At 48.1% G+C, this 22649-nt stretch overlaps 9 protein-coding genes across 9 annotated transcripts; 3 read left to right on the top strand and 6 right to left on the bottom strand.

Annotated features, from left to right (window-relative positions):
* Positions 1–210: 210 nt before the first annotated feature.
* On the bottom strand, positions 211–2079 carry CTRU02_206522 (MFS alpha-glucoside; the record flags this gene model as incomplete). Its single annotated transcript, XM_070204731.1, has 4 exons — positions 211–322; positions 379–631; positions 717–1747; positions 1838–2079. The coding sequence occupies 4 exons, from the start codon at positions 2077–2079 to the stop codon at positions 211–213; spliced, it is 1638 nt and encodes a 545-aa protein (XP_070061835.1).
* Positions 2080–3174: 1095 nt separating this feature from the next.
* Positions 3175–4789, top strand: CTRU02_206521 (Xylosidase/arabinosidase; the record flags this gene model as incomplete). Its single annotated transcript, XM_036730131.1, has 2 exons — positions 3175–3334; positions 3393–4789. 2 exons carry the CDS (start codon positions 3175–3177, stop codon positions 4787–4789), a joined length of 1557 nt encoding a protein of 518 aa, XP_036578104.1.
* Positions 4790–5323: 534 nt separating this feature from the next.
* On the bottom strand, positions 5324–6164 carry CTRU02_206520 (GDSL-like lipase acylhydrolase; the record flags this gene model as incomplete). The annotated part of the gene is made up of 2 exons (XM_036730130.1): positions 5324–5683; positions 5739–6164. The coding sequence occupies 2 exons, from the start codon at positions 6162–6164 to the stop codon at positions 5324–5326; spliced, it is 786 nt and encodes a 261-aa protein (XP_036578103.1).
* Positions 6165–7273: 1109 nt separating this feature from the next.
* On the bottom strand, positions 7274–8336 carry CTRU02_206519 (uncharacterized protein; the record flags this gene model as incomplete). Its single annotated transcript, XM_036730129.1, has 4 exons — positions 7274–7560; positions 7631–7721; positions 7773–8053; positions 8111–8336. The coding sequence occupies 4 exons, from the start codon at positions 8334–8336 to the stop codon at positions 7274–7276; spliced, it is 885 nt and encodes a 294-aa protein (XP_036578102.1).
* An 886-nt stretch (positions 8337–9222) lies between these two features.
* Positions 9223–9860, top strand: CTRU02_206518 (uncharacterized protein; the record flags this gene model as incomplete). The annotated part of the gene is made up of 2 exons (XM_036730128.1): positions 9223–9753; positions 9807–9860. 2 exons carry the CDS (start codon positions 9223–9225, stop codon positions 9858–9860), a joined length of 585 nt encoding a protein of 194 aa, XP_036578101.1.
* A 429-nt stretch (positions 9861–10289) lies between these two features.
* Positions 10290–13043, bottom strand: CTRU02_206517 (alpha-l-rhamnosidase; the record flags this gene model as incomplete). Its single annotated transcript, XM_036730127.1, has 2 exons — positions 10290–11198; positions 11253–13043. 2 exons carry the CDS (start codon positions 13041–13043, stop codon positions 10290–10292), a joined length of 2700 nt encoding a protein of 899 aa, XP_036578100.1.
* A 4886-nt stretch (positions 13044–17929) lies between these two features.
* CTRU02_206516 (uncharacterized protein) lies at positions 17930–18409 on the top strand (the record flags this gene model as incomplete). Its single annotated transcript, XM_036730126.1, has 1 exon — positions 17930–18409. The coding sequence occupies one exon, from the start codon at positions 17930–17932 to the stop codon at positions 18407–18409; it is 480 nt and encodes a 159-aa protein (XP_036578099.1).
* A 749-nt stretch (positions 18410–19158) lies between these two features.
* On the bottom strand, positions 19159–19410 carry CTRU02_206515 (uncharacterized protein; the record flags this gene model as incomplete). Its single annotated transcript, XM_036730125.1, has 1 exon — positions 19159–19410. The coding sequence occupies one exon, from the start codon at positions 19408–19410 to the stop codon at positions 19159–19161; it is 252 nt and encodes an 83-aa protein (XP_036578098.1).
* A 1940-nt stretch (positions 19411–21350) lies between these two features.
* On the bottom strand, positions 21351–22178 carry CTRU02_206514 (glycolipid transfer protein HET-C2; the record flags this gene model as incomplete). Its single annotated transcript, XM_036730124.1, has 4 exons — positions 21351–21648; positions 21722–21840; positions 21925–21983; positions 22046–22178. The coding sequence occupies 4 exons, from the start codon at positions 22176–22178 to the stop codon at positions 21351–21353; spliced, it is 609 nt and encodes a 202-aa protein (XP_036578097.1).
* Positions 22179–22649: the final 471 nt, after the last annotated feature.

The following is a 22649-nucleotide window of genomic DNA, read 5'->3' as shown; positions in this document are numbered from 1 at the left end:
TTGTCAAGCATTATTTTCAAAGAATTATCCATTATAAACATCACTAGAGAACAAACTCAAACTAGGCGCATATTCTGTTTTAGCCCACATACGAACACCTGGATCGGAAGAAGCCGGCTCCTCATGTAAATTCGAAATCAACCATGTGCAACTATATTACGGCAAGCGCAGCGCATTGTTAGATGACAAGGATATACCGGATATGCCATATTATTCTTCCCGCTCAGCTCGGAGCAAGCGCTGGGTGGCTGTTTCGGTCTTGTGGAAGCGCCAAGGCTTGATCTTCCGCTCGAAGAGCTCGTCCAGTTCTGCAGCAGATCGTCTATGCACGAGTTAGTACTTACACCATATTGTGAAGAAAATCGATTCGGCACTTACCCAGCAACTTCAGGGATCAAGAACCACATCCCAGCCACAAATGGGGCACCAACACCGGCATAGAAGAAGCCAGTCTTATAACCCCAGTTCCAGCGGTTCGCATTGACCATATACGGCATCAGAATGGACATGATCAACCCCGCAAAGGAATTGGCGGAGGCTGCGAAGCCTGAGGTGTACGGTCGAAGGCGCTGAGATGAAATCTCTCCAACGAAGCCCCAGCCAGCGGCACCGTTAGCTGCAATACCGACGTCTAATACGCAAAAGAGCAATTAGCAACATGTTCCAGTGCGACCGATTGCTATATAAAAACAAAAGAACTTGCTTGCTGAACTTACTCCACAAACTAGCGAACAGGACGAAGATGTAAGTGGTGGCCTTGACTTGAGGTGCAACGCCCAAGATGCCTACGACCAGGCAAGTAACCCACATTGTTGTTGTGGCAAGGCAAGCCATGAGCCTTCGACCGAGTCTATCGACCAGGAACACGGCTGCGATGACTGTGACAATCTGGAGAGATACCGTGATGGCCTTGATTGCGAAGGGGTCCGCCAGACCGGCCTGCTGGAAGAAGTAGGTTCCGAAAGTACCGAAGAGCGCTAGACCGGTGAACTGCTGTGCGACAACGGTCCACAAGGCCGTCAGAGTTCTGCGACCGTCCGTTCCGCGGAAGATGTTCGTCCAGGATACCTTTCGGCTCTCGGCTGCGACATTGCGTTCGTGTTCGAGTGCTAGTGCGAGAATGCTGTACTGATGATCGACATCATACCCTTCGACTCCGCGATGCAACCACGTCAGGCACTTCTTCGCCTGTTCTTCGCGGCCAATAGTCGCAAGCCATGCCGGAGACTCGGGGAGGAAGACATAGATGATGAGCATCAACCCTACTTGGGCCCATTGGGTATAAACTGGGGTCAGCCAGTTGTACGGGGCTCTCTTGCTCATGCTTTGCAAGGCAACATGGGTAAGGAAAGAGCCCAGAGTCCACCAAAAGCTGTAGCACATGAGAAGACCACCTCTGATTCGAGGAGGCGCAATCTCGGTGATGTATCCAAGGGTGACAGCCTGCAGGCAACCAACACCATAACCAGCGAGCATCTTGGCCACCAGCCAAACAGCCCAATGTCTTGCAAGAGTTTCTGCCAGTACACTGGCCAAAAGAGTAAACCAGAGCCAGTACATGGCAACCTTTCGGCCGAACCTCGCGCTTATGAAAGACACGGTAGTCTGACCAATCATTTGACCGACATTCATGCAGGCGCCCCAAGCACTGATGATGGGTGAATCGATAAACTTCTGTCCCGCGGCATTTGTCGTGGTTGCGAACTGTTGGACAAAGCCTTTGTTCGCAATGATACTCGCACTCATTCTGCATCACATTTAGCGAACCAAATCCAGGTCATGGCCGTGTAACACTCGTGTTGAAACGCGAGAGGAGGCAAAAATGGGTGACACTTACGCAACTTGATATCCATCAGTGGCAGCACTCAGGGCCGCCAGGAAACAGACGAGACTCACAAACTTGAACTTCTTAACTGTCTCCCAAGCGGTCAGGTTTTCATATCCTGAAGTGATCTGGCCCTTGGCGATAGCCTCCGAGACAAGCTCAGCCGGCTTCATCGGCGTCTCGATATGGTCCAGGTCAGCGTTGCCATCGGGGCGCTTTTCGCTTGGCGACACGGATACTGGATTGCCAGCCATGATTGCATGCAAAGAAAGATAATCGGTTGGTGATAAATGCCTGTGAGGGTAGGGTAGGACTCGGCGGCTTATTTATGCAGTTGGTTTTGATATATCCGTGGCATGACCCGAGCCATTGGGATAGCTTGGCCGTCACGTGTGCATCTTACCCTCCTTTCTCATTGCCTGCAGCATACATTGGATAGATTCGGTTTGCGGGGTATATCTGAGCGAGCATAAGGAAGGAAAATAACATGAACCAACGTATTGGATACCTCTACTGCGTAGAAACAATTAGTCTCTAGTGTATCTACATACAAGGAACTTCTGCGTTAGTTCTAGACCCCGGAATAGTATGGATTTGAGGGGTAGTTACCCCATGGGGAGATGCTCAGGGCGGAAAACTAGGCGGATTACGTTCCCACCCAATGGTTAAACATCGCATGGCACCCGTACCATTTAGGTAATCTTCGCCTCCAAAGCTGATGTCCAGGTCCCACGGCCATTTGTACCGTAAGGGTTTCACTAGAACAGAATAGACTATGAACTACAAGGCGTATCATTTCCCAAAGAGTATTAGACTGCACCGGACTAGCCGTGTCACCAGATTTGTCAGTTAGGACGAATAGAAAAGTTGCCGACGTGAACTGGAGGCAAATGTGATCCCCATAGTTGGCCATGCCCCGGCTGCCTTTTCACGGACTACATTGGAGGTTGGGTTGGTCAAAGCGGCTGATTGAGTCTAGATGCGGAGACATCATACCATACCCCAAGTCTGTCTCCAAAAGATCCTCGCTACTCACTTATGACCATGCCCGAATTGGGGCAAGCTCTAACCCCAGAGTCCTATACGGGAATACGCGAATCCTCCGTATTACAATGCAACCCTGTGACCCGATATCTCGGTATTACCAGCGGAGATGCCCCGAGAAAAACAAAGCCAGGCGGTTCTAACCAGTAGTTTATGATGATTATGCATATGTAGTAGGTTGGTACACGTTGAGCGTGCTGACGATTACGAACTCGAACACGACGGCAAGGTGAAGATTGACTCTCAAAAATGGACTGAACACAGGTTTGCACCAACAATTCGGCAACCAAAGCAACACAGCAGTCATGAATCTAGCCGAAGTTAACCCCATCATCCCAGGTTTTGCGCCTGATCCCTCCATAGTGCGTGTTGGGGACTGGTTCTTTCTCGTTAATTCTTCTTTTCATTTGTTCCCGGCACTGCCCATATTTGCCTCTGACGATCTGAAGTCATGGAAACATATAGGTAATTATTTACAAGAGCTCCGAATGGGCTAGCAGGAGACTGATATTCCGCTCTTTAGGAAACGCCATTGACAGACCTGGTCAGATAGATCTCTTCAGATCATCGACAAGACTCTCACCACCAGCGCCGGAGACAGATGGCAAGACGCTTCCTGCTACGGCAGGACTTTATGCCCCGACAATCCGACACCACTCGGGGACGTTCTACATTGTCTGCACGAACGCTAGGTACGATAAAGAAAAGAAGTCTGTGGACAAGGAGAACTTTCTCATCTCGACAAACGATATATGGGCTGGTAGATGGAGCGATCCCGTCCACTTCGACTTCATTGGCATCGACCCCGACATTTTCTTCGATCAAGATGGTAAAAAGTACATAACAGGCTCTGCAACTCCTGGCCCATGGACTCGGATCAACACCTTTGAAGTTGACGTTGTTACCGGCAAAAGACTGTCCGAGGAACGCACAATCTGGACCGGCACGGGTGGCATATACCCAGAAGGGCCCCATATTTACAAGCGAGATGGATGGTATTATCTTCTCATCGCCGAGGGTGGCACACACATAACCCACATGATCACTATGGCTCGATCAAGAAACATATGGGGGCCCTACGAGCCGTGCCCGCATAATCCAGTCTTGACTGCCTATGGAACTAACGAGTACGTCCAACACACTGGCCACGGCGACCTTTTCGAAGACCACAATGGGAGTTGGTGGACTGTCTGTTTGGGTGTTCGAAAGGACATGGAAGGCAGGTACGCGATGGGCAGGGAAACATTCTTGACTTCAGTCGACTGGACCAGCGAGTGGCCTATATTTGAGCCTGTGAAGTCAGTTCCCGGTTTAATAAGAACAACAGCTGAGAGCTCTTTGACTTCTTCGACGCTTTCTGTTGACTGGGTTTACATTCGCAACGCCATCTTGAACAGATACCAGTTCGCCGAGTCGGACACCACCGTCAAACTCATTCCGTCGGCCGTGGAACTTTCGAACCGACAGGAATCACCCACCTTCGTCGGCAAGAGGCAACGAAGGCTGCAAGGGAAAAGTAGTGCAACAGTTGCGGGGATTTCAGAAGACTGGGCAACAACAGGTGTGAACTGTGGACTGGCATACTACAAGGATGAACACCGATACTTTCGCCTCTTTTTTGATGCTTCAAAATCTACGATGGTGTTCCAACAGAAGAACACTGCACAAGAGATTGATGAGAGAAAAGAACACAAACTTGAGAGCTTTCCTTCTGGGATTTCCATCACGATGGCCTATACGGAGCAAGAATTCAAGCTGTTCTACACGGTAGATCCTTCTACTGAAAGGCTTCCATCGGAAATTGCCGCTGTCGATACGTTAGAAATGACGGATCCAGATTTTGTCGGACCATTAATCGGTGTATTTGCGACCGCAGCATCAGATGAGCACCCGGTTACATTCGAGGCAATTGATCTATAACCGAAGCTACCGGCCAGAGAGCGTGGGCCGAGTCAAAACCTCTGAAAGTAACAACACGGCATCAAGCACTGATTCACATTTACCCTAGCTAATAGAATAGCAAAGATAAGAAAGCTGCAGATGTATGATGACAGGCCAAGCGATTCGCTAGTGCTAAGTCCCTACATCAGAGCTATGCTTAACTGAATGCCGTCAGGTCCATGCAAAGTTGTATCGGTCGTCTAGATAAGAACTACAACTTGATATAGTTCGATTTTGAATCCATATTGGGAACTTCAATATCTGTCTGTTCTTATCTGGGCAACTAGTACCAATGTTCTCGAAAGGATATGCTGGTCAAAATTTAGTTGTTTAGTAGTTTATACCAACGATTCTGAATCCGAGACAAACAACGGTTTGTACAAGGCTTCTTAAAGTGTATGTACAGTTCAGTTGCTTCAAATAGGTATGGGGTAACTGGTAATTGACAACTCCATCTCGTCTGCAAACATTGAATCATGCCCCTATCATAAATCTTCCCAGTCATTGACGCATCTAGTCTGTCTCGTTTCCGGTCGCGAACTCTCCGTTCCTGATCTTGTCACTGATAGCCTTGTTCTCCTTGAAGTACCGCACAAGGTCGGTGCGCTTCTCGAGAAGCAGGTCCGCAACCAGGCGCCCAAACACAACCTCACCGGCCGTGTTCAAGTGGGTAGAGTCGCCAGTCGACAGGTCGTAAAGCTTTCCGTTCGCGTTACCAATAGCGTTAACGTAGTTGGTGCTGGCTGTGTTGAGATCAAGGTAAGTGGCGCCAACCACTGCAGCTGCGGCCTCGGCTCTGATTCGCTCGTTCTCGAGGTTTTGGATGACTTTGCCTCCGCTGAAAACGCGCCGAGTGAGAGAGGAAATCAAAATCTTCGGTTAAGTTAACAAACATTTCAATTCTTCACCAACGGCGTCTTCTTCTTACCGGAGTCCCACCAGCAGCCGTCACTTCATTTGCAAGGTCTTGCAGGTTGGTTTGGAACTGATCCAGAGAAATGTTGGCTGCCGCCTTTTGGTCGTTGTGACCGAACTGGATCGTCACAATTGGGCTGAAGGCATCCTTGTTTGCCTTGACCTCGTTGATCACAGTATTCCAGATACCCGCCGCTCTGAAGGAAACCGTTGTTGCTCCACTCTTGCCATAATTCTTTCCATCTGCTGGAGACTGAAGAAAGCTGAGGAATCCGTCGCCCCAGCCTCCGTTCACAGCGACGGTGGAGTCACCCGTGAGGAGAAAGTAGGGAGGCTTGCATTCTTGGCGAACTCGGAGTGGATTGACTTCACTGACAGGGGCAGCGGAGACAGAGGACAAGGCGGTGACCAAGGCGGTCGCGATACTTTGTACTCTCATTTTGCTGGTGTGTTGAAGTCAAACGTGGGGAAACAGATCCAGACGATGCAGAAAGATTGGCAGAGAAACACGCAGCAAACCCGATTTACTGAACGGCTAAACAAGTCAACGGCCAGCAAACGTGGTTTATATTCTCAGGAAATTGGCATCAATTTATTTCGGCCCCTTTAAACTATGTTAGAGTCGCATCTCGGGTGGGACTACGCCGAAAGGCGCGATCACGACAACCCAAGCCAGTTTTGTGGCCAATTCCGTGATGGCTCCACGCTATTCCACCAATGGGTTGTAGACTACAAATGAAGTTATTCCAGAAAACGTTCAGGCGTACATATGACGCGGGGCAATCCAGTCGGAAATTCAATTTTGCTGCCGCCGACCTTACCTTATTGTGTGTTTACGATCTCGGGCCACGGGAAGCTGGGCTAGTGCGGGGATGAATGCGGGGGGCCACATATGTCATTCGGCTTGTCCCGTGGGATATTCGGCCGAAATGCGCGTGCGGGATTGTCCCGACAGTCCATATGCCGACATGTAGGCAAGCTTGTCAAAGTCCCCTTGACAACCTTGTTTCTTTAGGTGTATGGATACCATCTGCTCGCCTATAACTATGTCTCGAGTATGACAATTTTAGGTGCAGTGGAAGAGCACCAATAGCCGCTCCGGCTTTCTTTGTGCCGAGAATGGTGGGGGCTCAACATTGGGAACCAGCCATGAGGTAATGTGAATATGGATTCCAACTCAATATGTAGATATTGTTTGCTTAAAGCATTGATCTGAATATAATCAAAAGTGATCATTTTTAACAGCTAATGTCGAGAATTGATTGGTAATAAAGCTTCAGTGGCACCTGGTTATGGCAATACTCTTAGCCTATTTGCTTTCTCAAGGATACAGATTGCCAATTCTGTACCATTCAGAAATCTCAGTAAATCTAGTATAAGGCAATAACAAATCAAATACCATGCACCTTCAATTGACCAAAAATGTCTGAACGGGAATACGGAGCAACGGCCATGAGCTTTGTCACAATCACCTGGGATCTACAATCTCTCAACGCTCCACAATTTACCAACCGCCAAAACCAATCCACAACTTTCTCATGAGCATTCTCAGTGGTGATGGTCTCCGTCCCCGTGTCCCTCCGGTGGAAAAGGTTGCTCAGCACCCTCTAAATCTGGATTCCACGACGGATTGGCCCCAGCGTCGCGCCAACGCACCGATCGTGGGCCATGCTTGTTCCACTCCAGAATAGCGTCAAAGTCTCTGCATGTGTGCATGGATGACCAGTTTGGCAGCGCATCTCGACGCAGTGGATTGCTCAAAGGATCCACAAATAGGGCTGGCGTTACGTCCGCGTAACACATAAGGTTCATCCGTAACATGTCGATACAATGATCTGAATGGGAGAGGCAAGTATTAACTCTAAGCTCGCTGCAACATGTCTTGCAAATGGTAGGAAGGCTTACCAAAGTGAGAATAAATATTCTCATCGGGGACGCCTTCGTCAAGAAACTTGTAATGATCATAGTTGTAAAATAGCCCCATCCTCAGGGAGTTCTGCGCGACGGGTTAGACATGGTTTACGGCATGGTGAAGACGCGTTCTTACTAGACAATGGAGCAAATGAAAAACTTCAAGCATAGCCAAGTAGCCGCCACCATGCTCTTCGGGAATTTTATGGAATGGAAGCTCTGCGGAGTCGGTCATGTTTAATAATCTCACTTCATCTTCAGAAACCCAAATGCCTCCGGCTCCAAGCTCGATCTCGTGCCACGCCAGATCAACGTCATTGGAATGGTTCCCAGGTGGACCACGCCATTTGTTGGTTTGTCTGAACTCAGCATTATAATGTCGAGGTGTTTGGTATTTGACGGCTTCAAGCGCCGGTGCTATAAAGTGATCAATTGGATTATTCTCATGACTAACCGACTGGTGGCACAACTTACAAGGAGTAGAAAGTTTTTGCGTGCACTTGTCTACCACGTCATTTATTTGCCCTCTGCTGAAACTGTAGGCGAGTGCGAGGATCGTGACCAGGTTAGTTATCCCCAAGATGACAGTTGATTTTGGCCATCGGTGGTTTAATACCCTTAGCGGATGCCCGGCTGTCTCGCTGACTTTTCCCTCCGATTGCGGAAGGCTTTCGTAAGCTGCTCCAAATTTCCACCACATATCGAAACTCAATACAGCACGCTCTTCGGGGATTTGGAAAGAACGAGATGATTATGAGAGGTGAAAAAGTGAGCTAGATAAAGTAATTCATGCAGCTTTCGAGAAAACCAGACACATTAATCCCGCGGTAGTTCTCTATCATCGGCATTATACTGTGGCAAATGTGAGTCCCATAATATCTTGGTGTGCTGATGACACCCTTACTTATCCACATTCATGTAGGATATTCCTTCAGATACTCGAGCTTCTGTATTCGGCTTAGCTGCCACATGGGTCTTTACAAAAGTCCAATTTTACGGGCGTGTGGATCTATATAATTCAAGAACCGCAGATACTCCCAACCACTTAGGATTGCAGAATGATAGAATCTCGAGGAGAAGACATGCCTGATCGTGGAAGTCCGAAGCGTATGGAGGCGGAACCCCGCTCCTGAGTGGTCCAATTGCCAGGTTACAAGGCAGAGGGGTAGTCGGTTAACCTATCAGGAGTAATAAAAAAGACAAATCGAAAGTAAAGGCTGCAGTTCTGCACTTTTTGGATCCGCGAAAAGCCTAGGGTTGTTCAAGGAGTAGCGTTCCATTGCAGGATCTGGAAAGGCCGTCGATTGTCATCGTCCTATCAGTATCACGGTAAGCCATAAGTACCTTCCTGTATAGGCCATTCAATCCTGCGCGTATGACGAAGAATGTGCACTCCAGAGATGCCTAATGGCTCCTTGAGGTTGACACAATGCGAAGAACCTGGTAAGGCGCAATACTCCGAAACAATGAGGGGAGAGGGCTTCGTTGGTTACCACCTAGAACCAGCCTGAAATATAAAGGTGTCACACCATCAAAGATTCTCATCCATAATCTCTCCTGCAAAAGTTGTCCCAATACCCATCAAGATGCAGTTGTCCGTCCTTACTGTTCTCGCCGTCCAGGCCCTCGTGGCCGTTGCCGCCCCTGTTGCCGATTATGCCGACCTCGCCAAGGACAGCATTGTCATCAAGTCTGCCGGTACCTACAAGCGTGGCGAGGAATACGCTGCGGCAGCCAAGAACTCCATCCAGATTAAGTCCGCTGGCACATACAAGCGCGACGAGGAATACGCCGAGGCAGCCAAGAACTCCATCCAGATCAAGTCCGCTGGCACATACAAGCGCGACGAGGAATACGCCGAGGCAGCCAAGAACTCTATCCAGATCAAGTCTGCTGGTACCTACAAGCGAAACGAGGAGTATGCCGACCTCGCCAAGGACAGCATTGTCATCAAGTCTGCCGGAACCTACAAGCGTGGCGAGGAATACGCTGAGGCAGCCAAGAACTCTATCCAAATCAAGTCTGCTGGTACCTACAAGCGTGGCGAAGAGTACGCTGAGGCAGCCAAGAACTCCATTCAGATCAAGTCTGCTGGTACCTACAAACGCGATGAGGAGGTAAGAACTCCTTTAGATGATTTAGTTAACAGTTGCTGACATCAAAGTTGCAGTACGCCGATCTGGCAAAGGATAGCATCGTCATCAAGTCTGCTGGTACCTACTAAGCATTTCTAATACTCTGTGAAAGTTTCGCTCGGTCTTTTTATATGCTTACTCACTTGGCATATGAAGAAAAGCGTTTTGGGCTTTCATTTTTGATGGGAGTAACATTTGGACGACTTTGTATGTGGTGTACGACCTAACTATTAAATGACGTTGAAGAACCTTGCGTGCTACATGCTATTGATTGTTTGATAACCTACAAGGCCTTTCTGTCCCGAACATGCCAATAACCTGACGTTGGAAAAGGCTTCAAAGCCCAGCAACTGAAGGGCCACATTCTCCTTGGCGTTATGCGACACAAGCCTTGGCAGACTTCTCGGCCTGCATTAGCTTGAAGGGCGCTGTTTTGATACTTGCTTGCAAGAATCGCCAAGTTTCGGGATTTTGTTGGCGGCACAGCAATCGATCCCCGTGATTTGGCCGCTTCTTCTCTACTCCGGGAAGAAAGAAAGTGGCTTTACTGGCCACTTGTAATCCCGCTTGTATTCGGCAACGAAAGTCCACTCTCCAGATCCAACAAGCTCAACTCTCTTCCCCTCATTATCAGGCAATATCACCTCCATCTCCGTGAGCGGCGGGACAACGACGTCGACCTTGAGTTGTGATACACCGCTGCCTTTGTTGTTCAGCTGCCATGAACAAGACACCTTGCCATATGGCGTGATGTGTGACGCCGACGCACGTGTAAACTCAGCACCCAGTACTGGCTCCGCCCTTGACTTCTTCCAACCAGGCTCTAAACGTTGCAGACCTGCCAGCCGCTCAGCGAGAAACTTCGCCACAGCACCAAAGGCATAGTGATTGAACGATGTCATGTCACCAGGGTTGATAGTTCCGTCGGGCAACATACTATCCCAACGCTCCCAAACTGTTGTCGCACCCATTGTGACGGGATAGAGCCAAGATGGACAATTGCGGTTCAAGAGCATTGCATACGCAACATCGCTGTGACCTGTGCGGGTGAGCGCCTCGCAGATGAAAGGAGTACCGCCGAAGCCAGTGCCGATTTTAAATCCATTGCGCCTGACGACCTCGGAAAGTCTATTCCCAGCTCGTATGGTCTGTGACGGGGAGAGAAGGTCGAAGGCTATTGCGAGAGCATACGCGGTTTGAGAATCCGATGTCAGACGCCCGTTGGCACTGACATACTCATCCTGGAACTCCTTGCGACCTGCCTCTGCTTCCTGACGGTAGCGCTCAGCGTCCGCGGGCTTCTGTAGAACGGTGGCGATTTTGCTCATCAGGTAGAGTGATCTAACTAGGAACGCATTGGCAACCAGAGGAGGGTCCGTCAGTGCCTTCATTGGCTCATCCGGAGGAGCATTGGGATCCAGCCAGTCCTATTTATATAAGTCATACTTTGAATGATTCGGACGTCAACTATGTGCACTCACCCCTAGCTGGAACAGTTCAAAGTCCCAAAGGTGAACCGCGCCTGTCTTGTTTCTAGGCACATTTTCAAGCCAAGTTGTCATGGACTCGTATTGATCTTGGAGAATGCTGGCGTCAGCCGTTTCTTCGTAAAGAGCCCAAGGTGCTAGGACAACCACATCGTTCCAGATGGCGTTAGCGGTGATCTTGCCCCAGTTCTTATGGCCAACAAGAACGTTGGGCGACACCATTGGCGGAATTCCGTCCAGGGCCTTTTGGTCGATGGCGACGTCGGCTAACCAGTTCTTCAGAATGCCAAAGCAGTCATAGATAAACGTAGCAGTAGGTGCGAATAGAGCGAGGTCCCCAGTCCATCCAAGACGCTCGTCCCGTTGCGGGCAATCAGTTGGAAGGGATAAGAAGTTTCCCCTCATCGACCAGCGTACGTTGCTGAAGAGTTGATTCAACAGAGCGTCGGAACAGGTAAACGCACCGGTTTCCTGCATATCCGTGTGACAAACGATGGCCTCTAATGCGTTGGTAAGATCAATGTCTGGTGAAGGCCACCCGTCAACCTGGACGTAGCGGAAGCCGTGAAAGCTGAAGCGCGGTTCCCAAGATTCTCCATTCTCGTCTCCTTTGAGAGTGTAGACATCTTTTGCTTCGCACTCACGTAGCGGTCTCGTTCCTAACTCGCCGTTCTCAATGACTTCAGCATGAGTCAGAGTTACCTTGTCCCCCCGTCGGCCTTTGACGCCTTGAATGCGGACGTATCCAACGAGGTTCTGGCCAAAGTCCAAGATCGTCTTCCCTGACTGAGTATTAATCTGCTCGACGGCCTTGATACTATCCAGACGTCGGACGGGTTCACCGAAACCAGCAATTAACTCGATGCTGTTATCAATCGTTGGAAGAGTCACAACAGATTTCCAGTCTCCCAGAGTTGACGTTGTCGACCATCCGTTTATTTCTGCGGTTGCGTCGTACTTTTCACCATCATAGATTTCGGCGAGCTTCGTTGGCCCACGACATACTTTCCAAGTGCCATCTGTAACGACGGTCTTGAGTGTGCCGTCCTCATACTTGATCTCAAGCTGGGCCATGAGCGCAGTCCTCGTTCCCCAGATGTTTCGCCGACCACCTTCGAATCCAATGCGGCCATTGAACCAGCCTTCGGCCACGCGGATGCCGATGCAGTTGGAAGAGGTGATGTACTCGGTGATGTCGTATGTCTGGTACTGGAGTCTGCCGTCGTATGCAGTCCAGCCAGGGGCAAGGAAATAGTCGCCAACTTTCTTCCCATTGATTTCAGCTTCGTAGATACCCTGCGCCGTGACATAGAGTCTTGCTGATTGGATGTTCCCTTCAGATGTAAACTCTTTGCGAAACAAGTCTTCGGGCTGTGGTGCATCTTTGCCGTCCTCAGCCCACGGCGAGGAAATGCGTGCACAACTCCATTCCCTGCGGCTCAGCAGACCTGTTTCAAAGACATATGGCTCGCTCCACGAGGATAGTTCCGCGTGGTCAGTACCTCGAACTCGAACTTCGATTTGGTATTTTTCTCGAGACGAGATTGCCTCATCAATAGGCCAAGGCAATCCTTGTGTATCGGAGTCACTGCTAGAGTATTCGCCGATAGCGGCAAACCCAGATCCAGAATGTCGCGATACTCTGATTGTTCTTTCCCCCTGTTTGAATCCTGGTGGCGCGTTCTCAAATCTCCATGACAGACGAGGTTTCGTGACGTGAATTCCCAGTGTGTTGCCAGGTCGGTAGTGGTCGACGCGTACGTCGACGACCTTGAAGTCCGCCATACCTGAGTCGTGTTCCGTCAACTTGAATCGTTTCTTGAGCACTGAAAAGCGCTGCTTCTGGATGAACAAATAGGGGTTCACTTAGTCGGAAAATGAGGTTTGCTTATGAGTTCACCCCGCCTCTTGAAGCCGGCGACATTTATATCCACGTCTAACGTACATCGGTTCGTATCTACCACGACCGGGCCAACACAGCCCGAGGTGTTCTTGGATATGAGTCCGGTGATGAGATCAGTGGAGAGCACTTGTGCCTTATGGGCTGGATTTGTGCTTGGCAGGCGGAGGGAAACCCCACCAAGAGCGGGTGGGACTGTGTCCAGCCAATCATGACATTAACAATAACCGGGGTAATGCCGTTGTCTCCAGTGTCGGATGAATGAGCCACTTAGATGTGTTGGTTTTCCCTTAGATGAGCCGCTGTTTTCCCACACTCAGTCTAATTGTCCCTCAGGGGGTTAAAAATGCAGTGAAACCTCGTCCTAGAGAACCATTTCATGGATTTTAGAGGATGACTAGGCAAGTTAGCATAGCGAGAATACCGAGGTCCATGAATAGAAAAAGGAAGCAATTGCGGAACAAGCTGCTCGGGGTCGATTTAGTGGAGGTTAACAATGCACTGTCACTTCATTCTATCCCACCAAGTGGTGCTGGGTTACAGATACATATCATCCACAGTGTTGGCCAGTCAAGAACAGATATCGTGAGGCTTTTACCAATCATATACCTATTTCCACGGAATTTGTAAAAATATGGACCCCTTTATGGTTCTCAATGGAATTGTAGCCCAATAGCACTTGATGGAATAAGAGACGCACTACTGTGGCCCTAAGCAGGTGTGACGTCCGCAATGAAGTCAAAGGGCAGGTCGAACGGTGATCACAGCGATCGGACTATTTCAAATAGCTCAACAAGGGCGTGATGTAGGAGGCGCGACGTAAGAACAACCCAGCAAAACGAAGAGGAGAAGAGTCCGGAATTGAAGGCAATGCACCGTTTAAGTTCGCTAGCATAAACTTCTGAATCAACATATGCTTCTATTCAAAGTCCACACCTATGTCACATTCCGTCTAAATTCTATAGAAGTTGGACGACTAATTTCCTAGCACAAATGTTGTAACGATGGGACGTTTGTGGGATGAATGGCACGAGTCACGATGAGATAACCTGATACAGTCTGTACTAGAGAGATACCTGCCAGCCGGCTGGATATATTTAGTGTGCCTCTAAAGCTGTAAACTCTTGGAGAATGAACGCCCTTTCCGGGCCAGCATCTTCGTGCCTAGCGTGTTCGTCACAAATGTTATGCGATAAAAGGACACCACATGATACGATATGATTGAATACAACACAGCCATACCATGCTACATAAACTAGGTAATAAGGAAGCCCTGGGCCTGGTGCTTAACCCATCACACTATATCAAAGTCTCAACACTCCGAAACACCCACTTGGAAATCTTTTCCCATTTCAAAATCTCTCCAGTAGCTACGTTATTAGACCTATGGATACATGATAACAAATCGTATTAATAGAATGGTTGCTTGCACCCTTTTGTGTTGCTAAGACCTCGTTAATCGGGTTGCCGCAAGCCACTAGAGCACCAACCCCTGGGCCAATGAACATAAGTGACGGAATCACTAGGTTATAAGTTACACAATTAGGTATATTACTAAAGTATGTTATTGAAAGCAGGGTCGGAAGCGCATCTTATTTCATATACTCACTTTTAATTCCGAGCAGTTTTGCTATGGGTTGTGTTTTGTGTTGCTTTGTTATATTTAAACGATGACGATGGTGTTCTATCATATCGCCCGTAATAAGAAGCAGTAGAAGGTGATTAAAACATCAATTAAACTGCTGTAAAATACCGAAAATCTGATAAGAACTCATCCATTGTTGTTTTCCCATGCTACGCATGCATAGCTAGCTACGTAGTACCAAGTCATGTCGGTGGTTATACAGTTGCCCATTTTTCAGTTAGATTGAAGAGAATTTTCAGCCCATAATGTGACCAATGGCTATTGTAAATGCACTGCTCTAATGAGCCCCTCACTGTTTGTTGGCTCCGCTTCTAATATATGCCTGCTTTGGTCATCTGATGCGTTACCACGACCGCCAAATGCATCAGTTATAGAGCAGACCGTGTATATTACCTGGGCCATCGTAGACATGTGTGAGCATTTTACCTGTGCTCTCAAGTTTACTAAATACAAAATCTTCAATAATCAAAATTACTCACGGAAGTCAAAAATCACAGAGCGTTTTAGGAAAAAAGCTGTGAAGGAGCAGACCCCGCCAACAAGGTTGCAGTGGCAGTCGTACACCAGCCTCCAACATAAAAAAAACGGAGATGCTGTAGGTTGCCAGAACCTGCTTATAGGGTTGCAGTGGTAGCCGCACACTAGCCTCCAGCGCGTATTGAAAACAGAGGTGCTAGCTCATTAAGCCAAAAGCCCAAAAGGATACGTAACAATAAGTCGTCCACTTGTTGTTTGGCTGCACTTGGGTAGGGATAATGCATAGGCACAGCTCATAAACCGTGGCATAGCCCGTAACAAAAGCCTTCACTTACGTACCAAGAACTGCGTGGACATCTTCTCCGTGTTTCGGGACTCAAGACCGATGCTTTTCCTCGGAACAGCCATTGAGGCAATTTTCATCCTGCAAGCAATGATCCTTTACGAGTCTGCGAATGCGGATTGACTGCTCCTTGACAATAGGTCTATCAAGGTTGCCACTGGGAACAACATCTGAGACCTGTCAGCTTAGAATCCATCTCGCCAAGAATGATAAGGGCCAGGTGTTTAAGCGACAATCGTATGATACAAACTGCGAAAGCCAATACCGCTGCAGCAGCCAATATTACGGCCAGAACGTGAAACGTTACGGTACAATGTGTATGCGATCCTCTTGTGAGACTGATTAGTATTTCTTCTAGTTTATCGTTCTCAACTCGGAAGTTTCATAATTCTTGCACCTAGCGTATCCATATCCAGGATCTATTTACGCCCGGCTTTGCGGGCTGGGCGTAAGGGCGGCAGGCGGCCATGGCATGGCGGGGTAACAAACATGGGAGGTGATTTGCTCTCGTGACTATTCCATCGACTGCGGCCTGGCAACAGGGCACAAACCAGCCCATTTTAAGGGCCATGTTTCTCCAAATGCTAATAGCATAATACTTCCTATTCGAGTAGAAATTGCAGTATCTGTGTTCGATCGGATAATACCCCGCAGACTTTGTGCCTGTTGCCAAGCCGAGCTTCTCGCGGATAGAGCCGAATCTAGTGGAATAATTCGACCTGCAGCGGCTGACGCCCAGCCGCTTGCATCCCACTGGTTAAAACAAAGGTAGAGTGGATCTACAAAGCGAAGGATTACTGTGGGTTATCGGCAAGGCATTAAACAGAAGTTCCAGCTCATTGATTTGATGATACCCTTGTTTCTGAGGGTCTTTAATGTGAGATACTATTCCATTTTCAATTTTAGCGTCTGCATTACAAGCTGTTTAAGTGAACCTCCATGCCGTGCATGCGAATTTGTTTAGAATGTGATTTGGACCCTCGAAATGTAACAATGCGTGAGACATAATTGGAGGAAGGATCAGATGTTGCTTACGGTTACATTGGTGACTGGCTGCAGGGTATAGACAAGGTAGGTAGGCAGTCTGTTAAACATTGCCCCTTTTAGGCAAACAATCATCTGAGCTCCTATATGAAAGCCCCACAAATTCTAGTCATTCGCCCATACACATTCTACACATACTTGGCCGAAGACTTTTGGCTCACCTCTCATATGACATGTTTCATTTTCTTACTAAGAATCAACAGATGTTATCTATTGCTTAAAGACAATGTAGATGACTGCATGAATTGCATAGTCGCACAGCAGAGGCTTAACCCTAGGAACTTGCTTTTGATTTTTAAGGGTCTAGAGACTTTTAGGAAGGTCTCTTTAAGTCTAAGTCGCTTAGCAGACCTAAGCAAAGCTCATAAGCGAGGTATACTGCTCGTATATGTATGTGTGGGGCAAGGTAACCAACTGTGCCGCAAAGTAAACATATGGGTAATTTCAAAGTCGATGTCAATGACCCCTGTTCTGCGTTAAATAGCCATGCCGCACAGTGAACAAAATCGCATTCTCAATCATGTGTTACTGATCCAAGCCTTTCTTCGGAAGTGCCAATGTATTTCTCTCTGGTTGCTCACTGTGTAAAATGACTGGATCCATTGTCGCGGAACAAAACCGAATGGAAGATGTAGACAACTCCCACTTTCCTTTAATAGATCCAGGATTCGTATGTTAAACTTTCCTTGAGAAATAAATACAGAATAGGTTCTTCGTAATCTTCTCTGGGACTAGGTTGAGCTCCAAGCCAGCATTCTCTCCGCATATGCAGCTGATAGTCGCGTAGCGCTCATCTCAATCACTGTCCCTTGTCACTCCGCCTATTACCTCCCATCAGGTCCTACTCAAAGATAGTAAGAATATCAATTATACTTTCTCTTTCCTCTTATGGATTCTTTCCTGGATGCTTGACCTACATCTTGGCGAGATGGAACATTCAGCCTACTTGTCTTGGCTGCATGTGAGAGGTTTCTGGCGGCAAGTGTGAATGATACTTGCCTAACCTTTAGTAGCATTGGGAAAAGGAAGCTGTAGCTATGTTAACGAGGACATGAGAAAGTAGGGGAGCAATCAAGTATAAAGACTGGTGCTGTCCTCCATATCTGAAAATTCGGAAAACCAGACCATCACAGACTCATTCAATCAAGTCACACTCCACCAACACAAAGAACCACTCTTGTTCCAATACTCCACGGTACTGGCCTTCATCAAACCAGATTCAAGTTTGACAAAATACTAACAAGGACATAGAAACTTTCAAAATGAAGTTCACTGCCATCATCGCTTCGGCCGTCCTCCTCGCCAACCCTATTCTTGCCGGCGTGGCTCCCGCTGAGGCCGCCGCAGTCTGCGGCAGCCTTGGTGTCATGACCTACACCGACGCGGCGGTTGCTCTCAAGGGAGCGGACCCTGCCATGGTCCGCGCCTGCAAGGAGCACCCTCTGGGCCCCAGTGTTCGACCGAGCGGTGCTGTTGTCAGCCCTGGCTCCTCCAACGCGAAGCGCAACCTTATCGGACGCCAGGAGGAACCTGATGCCTGCTTGAAGGACAACGAGCCCTCGTTTGGATGCACGGACGGGTACTGCTGGAAGAGATGCGGCGAGGGAGCCGGAAGATGGTGCTGGACTGCTTGGAACGGTGGCTTTGGCTCCTGGAGAACTTGTGGTGCAAACCGTGACTGTGGCTCGGCTGCTGGCTCGGCTTGCGGTGAGGGCTGCTCCCGGTGTGGCTGCGGCTGCTAAGTTCATTCCGGCTTGGAGCTGCAATCCTGGCACAGATCGCTCTAAGCAATCTGTTAGGAGTGCAACCTTTGCTGACGCGTAGTCGACAAGTCGCTTTAAACCAAGGTTATTTACTGGGGAAGGGTAGCTACTTAGACAAGGATTTACTTAGGGTTGTCATAGGTTGATCCCCTTCACTTCAATATCATATCAGAATTGCCTTAAAATACCGCTCCTAATCTTCCCACCGATGGTGATTTCTGTTACACAAACCTTAGGCTCCATTAGGATTCCTTTTCCATCGTCGAAAGACTTGCTACTTCTACGGTTATGAATCATGCTGAGCTCCGGTGAAGGGTCGTGTGAAAATCCAACAGCTCAAACCTATCGTCCATTATATAAGGTATCGTTAGATAGGCAATCAAAAATTACCTAGTGTTGGACAACAAGAAGTCAAGTGTCATTTTCTTCAATTTCATGCTACGGCATACGAGATTTGGGTCTCGGAAGTTCTAAACACCAAGTGTGATTGTTTCCGAGCATCTGCTGCCTGTTTCTTGAGCTTGACGTTCCCACCGCTCTGTTGACAACAGCAACGAATACCAGTAGGTCATACATTTAACAAACCACAATCTTTGCCGTTCTTCATTCACAGTCATGTCTGCGACCAGGATTGTCGACTCTGCATGTATTCTCCCATAAACTCCCTAGCCTGGGCTCTTAACCGGAGGTAAACGAGAAGAATATGTTTTAAGGTTCCAAAATCCATGTCAGACTCTAGAGACTCTGGTAGTATTCAAAAAGCTTTCTAGAGACGGCCGAGACTGGATGATAGAAACCAGGTGCTGAGACCATATGTCGAAACCGACGTCGTCCACTTCTTCTAGATCGTATGGAGAGGGAACATCGTCGAGTGAATGGCCTTTCTTTGTCTCGCTGCGCTTGAACCAGTCCCAGTACGCGCGAAATCCCTTTTCGGATGGCTCAGTTCGAGTCGCTTTAGCCATTTTAAAATATCCCATCACCGCCTGAACATGGGCCGGACGAATAAATCCACCATTGACCTGAAAAAGATTGAAGCTGGCAGTGTGACGAAACTCACAAAGCTTGAGATACCGGGGCGTATCCAAGTGTTCAAAGTCATTACTCTTGTCCTTGCATTCAAAAGTGTACTTGAAGATGTTCAAAACATCCCCATGTCGCCCATGCGCTTCAAGCAGAGGATCTCTCAGAACAGGCAAGGCACTGCGAATGTACCAACGTAGGCCGATGTAAAACATGTTCAGGTCTCGAAAAGTCGAAAGAGCTTGACCCTCAAGTGGCCTCCAGGCTTTGGTCATTTCCATCTGTTGCGTTACGCCAAGTGCCTGCATTGTCTTGTCATCGAGATCATTGATTTTAAGAGCGGGCATAATGTACGGTGCTATCCCGAGCATTGAGTCGTCGCTAACAGCTGGGTTATTAATGTTCAGAACGTAGCAGTCGATTGTATGCCGAAGGTCACGAAGCTCGATATCGCGACATCTGTTCAAAGACCAATCACCGTTGGAACTTTCGCCGTTTTCGTTATCTATGTCGGTGTTGAGGTCGTATGCCCAGAGAAAAGTTGGGCCGAAAACGCAGCTGAGGAAACCAGGCTTTCCAAAGCTAAGGAGGCAACGATTTGACCATTGAAGGTCTCTAGAGTTGTTTTCGTTTTTGTTAAAAACAATAAGGTCGAAGCCATGTGAGAACCGTGCATTCTCAATAACGTCCTCGTTGTTGAGGTTCAGGCAGCAAACATTCGGCTGCCCAAGCTGTTCCACATAGTCGAGGGCATGACTTTTGTCCGTCTCAAAGTGAAGAATGCCGGTTGCGTGATCGAGTAAAACTTTGAGCCAGACAAACTCAGGGTCTTCGCTGTTGCAAGGGAAGAAAACAGCTCTGTAATGGTTTTCGGAAGGGCGTGCTTCGGACAGATGGTTGCGGAAACCGGCACAAATTCGTTTGTGAGTAGACGAGTCTAGATCCTGACATTTGACGGAGCAGTATCGAGCAAGCTTGCAGTCGGGACAGGCGTGTTCATCCAGCGCCGCCTTGATGCACACTACACAAAGCTCACGACCTTTCAGTTGCTTCTCCGATAATGAGAAGGGTGGCGAATCGTGGAGCTTCCAGCGCGGCTTTTCGGAGTAGATTGTCGCAGTGCTAGCTTGGGCGTCGGTGTCGGTTTCGGGTTCGGTTTTGGAGGATCCCGCGGGATGCAACTTGACGGCAAAGCCGAGAACAGACATGATCTCCACAGTCGTAGCGAGTTAAATTGCGAGCGACATAAGCGCAAGAGTGTTGGTATGCTAAGGTATGCTGTATTGGTCTTGAAGGATATTTCAAACCAAACAGAATATCGGGGCTTCGTGTCTGGTTGGCAGTCTAAAGGTGTTTTCTCTTGGTGTTGAGTGGTAGAAGATGGGGACATGGAGATTAAATCTGAAGGGTAGACCTTCCACTTACTCTAGTTACGGCAAAATAGAAGGCGTGTCCCTAAGGCTTGAAAGCCTTTTCTTCCTTCCAGATACAAATATTTCACTTCTTTCCCCAACCTAAGGTATCCAGGGTAATTGGCTAGGCTTCAGCGCCATCGTCTTTGATGCAGGTGGAACTGGCCGTCTTTGTTTCCACAAAGCCTGCCGCTACTACGGCTTTCACGTGTCATCATACTCTAGGCAGGCTTACTACCAATCACGTAATTCACATGGTCTATGAAAACAAAATTCTACACGCAGTCGTCTTTATGAATGCGAGTGATAAGATGACGCATATAAAACCCCTGTTATTATGGATGAGGGCGTCAAGTGTATTTCAGTTACAAAGGCAACACTCACAATCAATGCTATTTTGGTCTCGTATGATGAAGAAGTGGAACTAATAAAAGATATAATCATACTATAGCACAAGTCTTAAATGTTCATGTAGAAGGCATGTTCTAAAATTTAACATCCGCCCTAGCAAGGAAAGGCTGCAGCACTCCAAGAATCTTTTCAAATGAGCCAACAGACGCCTGAAGTGAACGCGTCGTTAAACTGCTGTCCTGTCCCAATCTACCAAACAGATCCTCTCTGGAAGGACAGGTTTTCGACACACCGACCTTAATAGCTGTCTTAGCTATGAACCCGTGGTGCTTTTTTAAGGTATCCTTATATCCAGACATGATGCTATCCGAGAGCTTTTCGGAGCTGTTGGCCAAAGTTCGCTTCATTGCCGCGACGAAAAACTCAAGACCCCTGTATCAACCAAGTTAGGCTTCTTCGTTTTGTGAAAATGTAGCTTGTTAAAAGGGCGTAAATGGAAGTATACCTGGTGAGCCACAGGAGTGCCTCGGTTGCATCGTGCTGTCCTTCGGCACGCTCTGCCAGGATCATGTCTTGCAGACGCTGCGACTTTTCTGGGGATCTGCTTGCCCGATTACGAAGTTTCTAAAACATAATCCGTAAGCAGGCCATTTATGATGCGGAATTTACATGCTCTAAGGTTCGCAAAATAATTTAATCTTGACTTACACCAATGTTCTCTGCCATATCATTTCTTCCCCCCTCTAACATGTCGACTCCGGCAGTATCTGATTGGGAGAGTTCCATTAGTTTCCTAAGGATGGCACCATATGACCCTAGAATCACATACCAAACACGGCGGTCAAAGAATCCAAGGCCGCTAAAAACTCCTCTGTGCCAATGGGATCTCCTCTGTTGATGGCGGCATCAATTGGGCTCAACTTATGGTAAAGTTGTTCGACGCTGCTGTTATCTTGAGCCATTTTGACTTGAGAAGTTAATGCCGTTCAAGATATTGCGAAAAGAATGCCGATTTTCTTGAAAAGTTTCTACTAAGAAGAGGGAATTGCTCTTTTTAAGCCTTGCGGCAACCTACCTTACTCTGTTTATACGCCCTAGCCACCTAGTGGACCTCCTCTGGTAGGGCGTGGTGGCCATTGCTTAACCTGCTGCGCGCGGCCTCCGAAGCAACCACAAGCAGCAGGAAAATCCTACAAACTTATAATATGTAGCTAAGTTTTACAGTCACCCTAGTCAATGGTAACGGTTAAAAGGACCTCCTAGTAAGCCTTCAGACATACGTAGTCAGTACAAATGTCTCTAGTCAACGGTATACAAAGCGTCGAAAATTGGAGATGCGCAAAGGTGGTAGTTATGAAATCATTCTACATGATTTGCATCCAGAAAGCAAAGAGATCTTATTGTATAAAAGTTTCCGTAATCATAGCTAGGAC

This window comes from Colletotrichum truncatum, assembly GCF_014235925.2.
Source record: "Colletotrichum truncatum strain CMES1059 chromosome Unknown Contig_0003, whole genome shotgun sequence".
Taxonomy (NCBI): Eukaryota; Fungi; Ascomycota; class Sordariomycetes; order Glomerellales; family Glomerellaceae; genus Colletotrichum; species Colletotrichum truncatum.
This window is presented reverse-complemented; position numbering and strand designations above follow the sequence as displayed.